This window comes from Cyprinus carpio, chromosome B14, assembly GCF_018340385.1.
Source record: "Cyprinus carpio isolate SPL01 chromosome B14, ASM1834038v1, whole genome shotgun sequence".
NCBI classification, from domain to species: domain Eukaryota; kingdom Metazoa; phylum Chordata; class Actinopteri; order Cypriniformes; family Cyprinidae; genus Cyprinus; species Cyprinus carpio.
This window is the reverse complement of record NC_056610.1, coordinates 22,105,987-22,118,655: the sequence shown is the minus strand read 5'-3', so window position 1 is coordinate 22,118,655 and position 12,669 is coordinate 22,105,987. Positions and strand designations below refer to the sequence as shown.

At 35.2% G+C, this 12,669-nt stretch overlaps 1 protein-coding gene across 1 annotated transcript; it reads right to left on the bottom strand.

Moving 5' to 3' along the window:
- Positions 1–6,805: 6,805 nt before the first annotated feature.
- LOC109057002 (solute carrier family 25 member 48-like) lies at positions 6,806–12,133 on the bottom strand. Its single transcript, XM_019074203.2, has 7 exons — positions 11,917–12,133; positions 11,107–11,150; positions 10,833–10,904; positions 9,403–9,655; positions 8,958–9,233; positions 7,638–7,771; positions 6,806–7,344 (listed from the first exon to the last, which is right to left on the bottom strand). Exons 1-7 carry the CDS (start codon positions 11,960–11,962, stop codon positions 7,240–7,242), a joined length of 930 nt encoding a protein of 309 aa, XP_018929748.1. The 5' UTR covers positions 11,963–12,133; the 3' UTR covers positions 6,806–7,239.
- Positions 12,134–12,669: the final 536 nt, after the last annotated feature.

Below are 12,669 nucleotides of genomic sequence, written 5' to 3'. Positions count from 1 at the left end.
CGCGCCCGCCCCTCTTCCACCGCCTGCCATCAAGAACCGCTCCTACAGCGATATGAGGAGGTTTGAAACCCCCCAAAGGAAGTCCAAAAAAATGTGCGGACTGTTGTTTCTAAATATAAGCATATGTACGCTTTTCAAATGTTTCCGAAAACACCAAAGTTCCATTTAGAAGTTAGTCAGAGCGCGTCGCCAGAGAACCGGAGGAGGTTGTCATAGCAACAGAACGCCGCTTCCGCACTTCTGGATGCGGTAAGTCGCCGGAACACAAGTATTGTCATTATGTTTTAATTATATATGTTGACATCACAAGAATGTGACCCTGGAGCACAAAACCAGTCACAAGTAGCACGGGTATACTTGTAGCAATAGCCTACATTGTAGGGGCAAAATGGTCGGTTTTTCTTTTATGCCAAAAATCATTAGGATATTAATGTTTCATGAAGATATTTTGTAAATTTCCTACCGTAAATATATTTAAATTTATTTTTTGTTTAGTAATATGCATAGCTAAGACTTCATTTGGACAATTTTAAAGGCGATTTTCTTAATATTTTTTTGCACCCTCAGATTCCAGATATCCAAATAGTTGTAGGCTATCTCAGTCAAATATTGTCATATTGATTAAGCTTATTTATTCAGCTTTCAGATTATGTATAAATCTAAAAAAAAAAAAAAAAAAAAAAAAAAACTGACCATTGTGACTGGTTTTGTGGTCCAGGGTCACATATAGTCTATATACTGAACTGTCACCAACTGAACTGCAGGGGTCAAACTGTTTAAAATATAGTGAAACTGGATCATAATGTGTTTTATTTGCAAAAATCGTGTTTTTCCCTTGCTTATTTCAGTTAATTTCATAAAACTAGGGAGCTAAGCCTGTAGCAGTACTGGCAGTGTCGTGTAAATAAGGAGCAAAAAGCTGAGGAACAGACAAAAGACTCGATTGAGTGAGTCATTTAAAATACGTTGGAACCACTCCGATTGATCTAAACTCAAACTCAATTCACTTGCAAAAAAAAAAAAAAAAAAAAAAAGGTTCAAAGGAGCCTTACATTTTTGAATTTCGACATCGCTTGTACAGATTTTAAAAAGCACTTAGCTGAAACTCTGAATCTGTTAAAACATTGCGTCGCAAATTTATTGACTGTTTTGAAGCACTCCATTCAGATCGCGTATCGGGAATCATTTGATTCAGATCGCGATTTCAAAGCGATTATCGCGAATCATTTGAATTAGATTGGAAGACTTTGGAGTGCTTATCGTGAATCACTTAATTTAGATTGGAACTAGATTGGAATCTTTTGATTCTTATCGGAACTTTTAATCGAGCAGATTTGTGAATTATTTTGTTTATTGAAAGAATCATAATGCACACTCTGAGTCCCGATCTAAAATAATGGTTCGCAAATCATTATTCAGATCGGGACTTTGAAGCACGGATCACGAATCATTTGATTTAGAACTACGGTGCAGATTCGTGAATCTTTTTATTCAGACCCGAACTTCGGAGCAGGAATCATTTGATTTAGGCTAGATCGGAACTTCGAAACGGATTTGTGAATCATTATACAGTTTAGGACCTTGGAGCGCATATTGCGAATCATTCGATTCAGATCGGAACTTTAGAGTGTGGATCACGAATCATTTGAAGATCAGGACTTCAGAGCGGGTTTGCCAATCATTTTATTTAGATCGGGACTTCGGACACTTTATTTATTTATTTTTTTCTTCTCATCAGCATCCAGCAGCATCAGAACCACACTGCCGCCATTTTGGTTCTCCGCGGACTGCCAGTAGGGGGAACTATGCATCCGCTTTGAGCCAACATGGTGGACAGGTGCCGTTTATGCAGTTTTTTTTATTTTATTTTTTTTATTAAACAGTATGAACATTAAAGCAAAAAGCAGTTCATTTACATACAGACAAAATACTAAAGGGGAAAAAATACAAAATATACATAGAGACTGATATATAGTGCTCCTGTAGCTCAAGTGGTAGAGCGTTGTGTTAACAAGCACAAGGTTGGGGGTTCGATTCCCTGGGAACAGAGACTCGAACTCACAACCCTTCGATTGGGAGTCCGACTCTCTAACCATTAGGCCACGACTCCCCCTCATTTGTTTATGCATAAATTTAAATTAAATTTAATTGCTCACTCTCACTTTACAGACACACACAAACAAAAGTGCTGAAACTGTGTTCAGTGACACCATCTATCAGCAACGTGGCATTATGGGCATTCAGCTATTTTGGACTTTACACCGCTGTGTTTTCTGTTCTGAAGGTCGGCAGGATCTTGCTGTAAGTGCTGTGTACAGTGATAACTGATCCCTCATCACCTCCTGACATAGAGCTGAACAAATATTACTGACAGGTGCTCAGGCTACACTGACCAGCACAATCAATCCAAACAAAGCAGAACATCAAGCAGCCATATGGCGTCTGATTTCAGAGACCTGCTCTTATGACATCACGTCTGCAGCAGGAGAACAATGAAGTTTAGGGAGCTGTAATGGGAGGCGCAATGAAATCATCATCTTAATATGTCACATAGTGAGCCGTGAGGGAGCCTTTAGAGATAAAATCAATACTGAAGGATGTTCTGCTATTATGTCACCAAAACAGATCCATTTCAAGGTAAAACTAGGACACAACCTTTCTGGAAATGTGTCAGAGTGCATGAGGGAGACGAGAGGAGAAGAAAAACAGACTGCAGTTATAGAAAAAAGAATCAATAATTGGTAAAAACATTACTTTACTGTATGTATGGAACTATCTAAAAGTCAGTATTAGGTGTATGGAAGAATAATTTCAATTTTATTTATTAATTTTTTTATGTTTTCTTATTTCTTAGTATAGTTACAATTATATACAGCTTACTGTGTATATAAATATAAATAGCTGGAAAAGGATGTAGAGCTCATTTCAGCTTAGGGAAAGAAAAAAAATGCATTTTCTTTTTTGCCATAATAAAATAATAAATAATAAAAATGAATAAAACAACATCTGAGCATATATGCAAATTTGCAAGTGTCCTGGGATAGCAAGGGTGGAGAGCTCATTTCAGTTTAGGGACAGAAAAAAAAAAGATTTCTTACACCACCACCAATAATAATAATAATAATAATAATAATAATAATAATAATAATAATAATAATAATAATAATAATAATAATAATAATAATAATAATAATAATAATAATAATAATAATAATAATAAATAATAAATAAATAAAGTATAGCAATGCAACAAATAAAATAAACGTAATCTTAAAGAAAGAAACCATACAAAAAAATAATCATCAAATAATCAGTATAGTTATATACATAATGTGGTGTTCATTTACAATATCTACAAATGCAATTAGCAATGTATGAATTTTTTATTAAATAAATTTTTATTAATGGAGTTCCTAGATATAAACCAAGGGACGTGTGTGTAGGATGCAATACTGCGTTGATAAAAACATAATATGACTGCATTCTTTAAAACAAATTTATTATTGCCAATTTAACATAACTATCAAGGAAAACACTAATAATGAGCACTGTATATGGGTTCCACTTGTTGTTTGAGACTGTACAGATGAATATTCACACACAAAAAAAAAACAATAACTGAATGCAACTGAATTAAGCAAGCTACTGTATGACGCGTTTGAATGTCTGTAGAGAAATTAGATTAAGAGAAAGTTCCATGTCTTATTGGACAGATTAATGTCTTGTGTGCATTCAGCCTCCAACAACACCAACACCAATTTGTCCAGAGCTCCAGGTTAACAGCTTGTGGATCAGTGGACAAACATTCAGAGACCCGTCTAAAAACGGTTTCCAACCAACCAGCAAGCAAGCAAGCAAACAAATCAGTATATAAGATGAAAGGATGTAAGTGTAGCATGCATGAAAATCTTTTTCATTCTACATTTTATTTGCATACTTTAGATGCTTAAATGTGTTATGAACAACACAATGATAATAATGCCTAAATAGATACATTTTCATTGGTTGGCAGTTGCTAAGGATTTATTTGATGTAGTTGCTGGGGTGTTGCAATAATAATAAAAATAATAATAATTATTGTTATTATTATGAGTTTTATTCATTATTAATAGATAATAATTGTTATTATATTTGCAATAATTTCTGCAATTTAGTTAAATATTTAAATATGTATAAAAATGATAAAGTATGTCTAAAATAATTATATGCAAGTACAATAATTTTAAAATATATTTCTAGTAATTTGTAATTGCAGGAGTTTGTGATTATTTTTCTCGCAAATGGCAATTTGATATAACATAATAATTTGACATTACCAGAAATAAAAAATATATGCATTTATTATAAACATGTTATATGTGTTATCATTCTCACTACTACATGTACAACAATAAAGACAACTACAAATGAGGATATTAGTTAAGTATGTTGTGCTACAGGCTTTTAAATTATTATCAAAGAACAGCATATGGCATGCACATTTCTTTTCACCCAACAACAAATGTGCAATAAAACATAATTCATGATGCATATGAACAGCCCACAGGTATCTCACCACCAGTCAAACCTGTCAAAAACATGCAACAAGTTGCTTTTTCATGTTGCACAACAGAAAATGATATTTACATGATGGTCTGATATCTCAGAGCACACAACACCTATGTGTTTGTATGATATCTCAGAGCACACAACACCTCATTACCTAAATTATAAACAACAAAAAACAGATCAAATCTCTGCTGATATGGAGCCCCCACGTCTGAGTCATCATTTAATCCAAAGACATGAGTATTTCAAAGTTTTTAATTGGCATTTTTTGTCATTATACTATCCATGTGTGTGTGTGTGTGTGTGTGTGTGCTTTATAGTAACACTTAAGTATCACTCTTGATAAATTAAACTTTACTTTCTCTTTTATTGTGCACACAGCTAAATCCAAACAATGAACAGATGAACATGGATAGACTGATGGATTCCTTTTTGTTATAGTGACATAATATACAAAACAGTATATATATAATTATGGAGGCACCACTAAAAGGTTTTTTGGCATCATCCTTATGGCTTGATTGACTTGTGCTGTTTTGTTTGTGGCTTTTAGAGTTCAGTGGAGGCTGCTCAGCTGCAGTGAGGTAGACACAATCACACCGGTGCTTTAGATGCTGCTCGAGTCCTAAGCTGTTTTCACTTAAACCTCATCTATCACTGGCTGTTTATAAAATCAGCAGACCTTTTGATGCATCTGCGAGAAATCTGGCACTGTGTTGGAAAGGTCAGGTAATGGTTAAAGCAGGCTGTTCAAATGTGACTGAGACATGATTTTAGGAAGTGCTGATTACATGTAATATGGATTGCGCAATCAGATTCCAAAAATTAAGCATTTGTAATTAGAGTATATTAAACTTTAAAATGCTCATAATCAGATTACAGATACTTTTTATGGATTACATGATTACATATTATTCACACAATGGCAGTAAATAATTCATCATCTCCCTAATTATTCTTTTTTTCTCTTTTAATCATCTCATTTAGCTTTAACTATATTAAGAAATGTAAATATATTTGCAAACCGTGTTTTGAAGAAAAAAAGCACCTCTCAAGCAATTAGATCATGCATGAAACAAGTAATTATGAAAGTTACTAAACACTAATTATGTATAAACACTATATGTTCAGTAACTGCTGAAGTTTGGACTAAAATATTTCAAATCTGGGAGACTTTGGGTGTGTAATGTCACTGATGTCTTTATGTTTTTTTTATTTATTATTTGTTCATGTAATGCAGTGATTTCCAGTGGTTTTTGTCAGCCAAGCCCTTAAAATGAGGAAATTAACATTTCAATAATTTAACATTCGTGTGTATAGTTCTCTGATGTCGGTTAATGGTCACTTTGGCATGCAGGTAAACAAATAAATATATTTTTAGTGTTCATTTCCAGCGTTCAAGCACTTTTCTAATTTAATTAATTATTAGCTTTATATAAACTCAAATTTCCACTGCAGTTCGTGCATTAAGCCCAGTTTGGGAAACCCTGGTGTAATTTAATGTTTAATGCATTTTATGTTGATATCAAAAATGGATTATGCTATCTTTTTCTTTGCTTTTTATGTCAATATGGTAGGTTTAAAACATGTTTGATAAAAAAAGTAATTTAAAAATAACCTAAAAAAAAGTAGTCGGATTACATTACCTAAATAAGAAACCTAGATTATGTCATCATGTAATCAGTGACAGACTACAAATTGTAAATAATATTCCCAGCACAGATTTAGGTCAATATACTTTTAAAATCAATTTGTTCAATTATCATTTTATTGATATTTCTTGAAGCTATATCACTGAGAGTATTTTCTCTGTAGTTTCAAACATTTTTACAGAAAATCATATTGTTTCTGAACAAGGGTCATTTTTTCCTTAATGAAGACCCCTCAACAATGCCATGTAGAAAAGTCTGGTCTCACAGGTTTGTTTTAGATACAGTGTCACCATCTAGTGGAAACATTTTCCCTTTACATTTCCGTGACGTCACTACCAATTTTCCTGACATAATGAAACAGCGCCACCTAGTGTATCACAAGCGACATCAAAAATCTTTCAATTGATATACTGTATCAGAATCAGAATGGGCTATATACAGACATTATTATATTTTGACAGTGGGGGTTGCAATAAAAGAGCATCTGAAATATTAACTGCAATATTTTCAAAATTCTATCTCGAGAGGTACGTCTACAAAAATAAAAGCTCATTAAAATTCAAGTAAAATACATCAGTATTAGTTTAAAAATGGATTCACACCAACAAGCTAGCAGACACTTTACTTCAGTATACCATTTGATTTATTTACATATTTGAATAATATTTCATTAGCAGATATGACACATTGCATTGACAGCTGACTGAAGTTATTTAAAAAGTAGATAAAAACTAATTCAAGCACAGGCTAATGGTTTGTTAGGTGATAATGCATAAATGTGACCGATTGCAAATGCAGAATACATATATATGTGTATGAGCAAAATATAAATTAGTGTATCATTCTCATGCAGGCGATGCGTAATCATATATTAAAATATCTCAGCAAAATATTGTACCTGTTTTCTTAATATAAGAAAAGCCTAAAAGCTTCACTGATACTCTTCATTGTATCAACAATGAACTCGCATGTAAGTCTCTACATGCCATTAAAATCATGACTCCTCTAAAATCACTTCCGGGAGCAGAATGAGTCCGTTTTAGAAACTGCGGAAAAACTGGAGGGAAAGCTCGTAACCAAGAAACATAGTTGCACACATTGGAAATCCTCTGATAGCATTGACAGTCGCTCCACGAAAGAAAACCTGCATTGGACATTGATAGTAAAGAAGTGAAAAAAGAACAAAAGCATTAGTATTACATTCATATTTCACAAAACTCTGAATCAGCATATTACTTTGGTTATAACTTATACCAGGCCTTTATAAACTGTATGTATGTGCCATATATATATACACATATTAGATTTTATACCAACACATTTTTTTTAATCTGATTAAACATGTCAACTTGTTAACTGTTTAGCAGCTGTGCATTTCCTGCAGCTGTTCCATTACAACTTTGTTTGAAGCCATCCAGGTTTAAAACTGCAACTTACATGTATTCCCTCAGTCTTGTAACTTTGCATGGTGCAGTGCAGAATGCCTTTGTATTTCCTGTGCTGCATAGCATCAGCCTGCAACCGGCTTTTCACCACGTCTGCTGGTGTGGCGGTGACCCACGAGATGGATCCTGTGGAACAACATAACCAACGAGTGAAATCTCATGTGAAGTATTCTGTGTCCTTTAAATACCTGACTCCCAATAGGGTCATATCTAGGTTAAACCAGGTCTTTCTCGTCATACACCAACAGGAGGGAAATTTTTAATGGGAGGTACACTGACAAATTTTAAAACAATGCAGCCTCCCACTATCCTTAACCAAACGTACACTTGTTAATCTGTGCATGACTGCTGAGAAGCGGTTTAGTGTCATACAGAGGGTCTGACATAACATTTAAACAATTCAACACGTGTGCAAACAGACTAAAAAACACAAGTGCATCTGGTGTTTCTTTTGGAAAGCATCGCATTCAGGCTGGAAAAAATTAGCTCTGTTAAACCTAGTGAACTGCATTTTATGCAAGGTTTATTGTATTATACTGCATTCTGAGATAAGAACTGACTCCATTTTATGATAGTATTAAATGTCTCTTTTGTGAAGCCAATCATATAATGCATTATGACAAGCATAGAAAAAATTAAGGAGTAGTTCACCCAAAAATGAAAATGGAGATACTCACCATCAGACCACGAGCAGTTTAGCGTTGCATCACTTGCTCACCAATGGATGCTCTGCATTGAATGGGTGCCATCAGAATGAGAGTCCAAACAGCTGATAAAAACATCACAATAATCCACAAATAGGCAAAGGCATTGTGATTACCTCTAACTGATGGACTGGAGTGGTGTGGATTACTTGTGGATTATTGTGATGTTTTTATCAGCTGTTTGGACTCTCATTCTGACGGCACCCATTCACTGCAGAGGATCCATTGGTAAACAAGTGATGGAATGCTACAATTTTCCAAATCTGAAGAAGAAACAAACTTATCTACATCTAGAATTGCCTGAGAGTGAGTACATTTTCACCGAAATTTAAATTTTTGGCTGAACTGTTCCTTTAATGTGGCAGACCAAGTGAGAAAATGTTGATCATACATATAATCCATTCAATACTGAATGCAATCTATTTCAGATAGACTAATGTTGGACTCATGTTGTTAGCTTAGCAACAGGCTAACATATTTGCAAGTTGAGCCTGTGCATCTAAGACTGTATTAAATCAGTCACTTATTAGGTTCCATTTAGTTTGAAGGCTGTGTAGCCAGTAGACAGCAGCTACTAAGATTTGGAAAAGAGTCCGTGTCTCATTTACCTGCCAAACCTCCTGCTAGCCATATGCAGCAGGGATGGGGCGAGGCATTGCCATCAGGATTCAGCCAGTTACAGAATAACGTGTATGGTACGAAGTACAGGGTGTATCCAGGTACATCCCGCAATATCATGGCTCCCGCGCCTCTGTAGAGCCCTTGAATGCCCTCGTTCTGCAGGACAGTACTAATGCAGTGCAGTGGCCCTCTGTACAATGACTGGGACTGAATTCCCATTGACCGCAGAGGGACACTCCCATTCCCAGCAAGGTTAAAGTTCTCTGGAAACACACAAAACTGTTCATGAGGAATACTGTGTGCAAAAGTCATTATTTCCCTGGAAATGTTTGTCTTTGAGAAGCTTTCAGTAGCCAGAAGGACTCTGACTCCATGCATAGCTGCAAGGTGCTAAAATGTTTTTATAGCCTCTAGCTTCAGACTCTAGCTTACCTGCAAGAACAGATTGGGTTTGCATCTGCAGTCTAATTTTGACAAGGTCAACGGGAGCGCCCATCCCCACTGAAACCAGACCAGTCAGCATGCTCGCTACAGTCAAGTCAAGCATGCTGCACGGGTGTCTGCCATCACCATAACGATATCTGCTAATGAGGCGCTGCGTGTTGCTGAAGAAACCGAACACCATAGAGTTATAAAGAGTGATGCTGGCCAATGGAAAGGACAGTCCTTTGAAAAAGCCCATAACCTGAGACAACACAAAAGAGAGATGGGTTGTGCACTTTTGCTTCCAAGGAAAGGAAATACCTGTTTACACCACAAATTGGGTCTAGTATTTTAGTAAAATGAAGTAAAAATATGGTTGCTTTATCATTTTCCTTCTTCTTTTTGAATGGATGTTGCCATTTTTTTTTACGTGAAAAACTGGCAATTTATCCTAGATGTTTCTTTTTTATTTTATTTTTTTTCAGCTAAATTGTTTACTTTTGGAATATTTGTTGTTTTATGGTTGTAATAATTGCTTTGGTCACACTTTAGTTTGGGGACCAATTCTCACTATTAACTAACAATTAACTACTATTTTGCCTCAGTAAACTCCTAATTTGCTGCTTATCAATAGTTAGTACGGTAAGTATGATAAAGGGTATTTAAAATATGGTCATGCAGAAAAAGGCATTAATATGTGCTTTATAAGTATTAATAAACAGCCAATATGCTAGTAATATGTATGCTAAAGAGGAGCTAGTTAATAGAACTGGTCCCAAAACTAAAATGTTACCATTGCTTTTCTGTATTTAATATTGTTTTCCAACTTGTTAGTCTTGTGAAATATTCTTTTTAACTATCAAAAGACAGGTCCTTAATGATATCATAGAGAGACGCAGACGCTGCCAGGTAGAATTAATTCAAACACGCAATCGCTCTCACTAATGCATTTATATAAATGTAATCTTTACTGCGCTACTTTATCGATCTGATTTAGAACAAGCAGAAATCTGTGAGAAATATAACGACCCAAAGACAATAGAACTGATAAAAATGAGCTGTTATAGGAGCAATAGCCACATGGGTAGCGCTGTGTCATATGCCATAGCCGTGCACAAGGTGTTTGTCACAGCTCCAGACTTATTTGTTCATTAATGACGTCATCAGCGACTAGTCGACTTCGACTCGACTTTCTTCACATAAAAGGCAACTTTAAAAAATCTGAAGTTGTTCAATTCCTAGTAAATACGTACTCTTCATAAAGTTGGAGTACTTGAGAAAAAAATGCAGATCTGTAAATGTACAGCAAAACAAGAATGACTCAACGAATACAAGGCTCTGTGGCCTTTTGGAGTAGTCGTGACACATTAATTGTGAAAAATACTTGCCAGTACATATTTTATTCGTTTATAAAGACAGTCCGTGTAATAAAGCCTTACATTTTCCTTTTTGTAGATTGTAACAACACAGTGGAGCGTATTCTTGTATCCTTTGCCAGCTTGTAAACGAGTCTGTAAAAGGAACACAAAGAATTTTTTTCCATTATTCCCTCGATTGACAGTGGAAACTTAGAAAGTAAAACTGACTACCTTTAGAATGGAAATATAAATATATAATTTGAACTACAGCATTTTACTGTATATGAATAAATAATAAACACACAATATAGGATTTGTACAAAATGCATGCCAAGACAAGGATTTGTCTTGATACCTTGACTGTGTCAAGTGGATGTCCCACAATCACACTGGATGCTCCTGTAAGTAAAAAAGCAGTTGTATATGTAAAGTATGTTGCAACTGAAGACAAATTCGATAATGATGATACATTCTGCCTGCTGGATAGTTTTGTAAGTGGCTCTTCTTGCAGAACAGAGTGTCCAGTTTATGAATAAGCTACATTGTTATGAACATTTCATGGTGGGTGCACAGGCACATTAGGGCTTTACAAAATAAATGTTTTCTTTTCAATGAAGAACACCAGGTTTCCACCAAACCCCGTTTATGGCCGAGAAATGTCGACCAGTCCTCAGTGCCAAAACGCGTAAACTTTGAGCTGTTTGCACAAAAAATACTTTGGACACAAAGAACCGACTTGGTTTTGATGTACACGTGACAGAAATTTCGTTAAAATAGAAACGGATGTATATTCTCTTGAAACCTGCAGGAAAAAAAAAAAAAAAAACTTTTTTTTTTCTCTTTCAGGAGAACATCACTTCTCCTGACAAACAAAAAACAAAGACGCACCGACGCCCCTAACGCGGCTTCTTTCCATCTCTCAATATATCAAGCATGTTTTTCGACACTATCCTGACAATTTACCCTATTTCGCTGTAGTTTCTTCTTCTCTGTTGGGTTTTTACAAGATAAACTTCATTTAAGTTGCATATAGGCTTCCGATAAATCACACGATATTGCTCCGCGAAAATGTGCATTTGGGGTTTATTTATTTATTTATGTATTGTAGCAAATGTTAAACACATATGAAACTTTGTACAAGATCGGCAAAACAAATAAAACTCACCTCCAATCCATCCTGCTAAAAAATCATCCAAATGAAAGACTGTCATTGTAGCCTACAACAGAATGAATTTACACCGGAGAATTCCACACAAACTTCAGCATCGATGCGGTTTCAATGTTCACGCCAAACATCCGTAAGCTTCATTTAACAGTCGGTCAGATCAATGAAAGCAGAGCTGTAGTGACTTCAGCCTCATCCACATATTTACATCGCTAAAGCTAAAGGGGAGTATATGGGGGCGTTGCCGAAATACGAAAACAGATTTGTCCTCCAACAAACATTGAGAATTACCTGAATAAAACAATATGCTGCATACATATGTCACACTATTGTGTAACATGACGGCTAAAATGTAGGATTCTTTATCAAGTGACTCTTAACGTGGCTGCTGAGTTTCTCTATATATTGAGGAATGCCTGGAATGTGGTGGTGTCCATAACACACATCTGATTGAACCATAAAACCGATGTTTTTCACAAACATTCTCATGTAAATCATGTTTAAATTATTGCTAAATAATAATGTTGACTATTGTCCATTATTTATACCCCCATCGTCCAAGTCCTTGACATGAAAGGTGTAGGTTGGGATGTAAACAAACCCTCTGTTAATAATATGCTTCAAGTCCGTGTGGAAAGTTACTAGCTGTTGCACTGGAATAATGCAAAGTAACTGATGCTTTGCAAACTTTTGTATGTGAATATAACTATAAGCATAAGCTTTATGAGGACTGCCATTGAAAAAAAAAAAAAA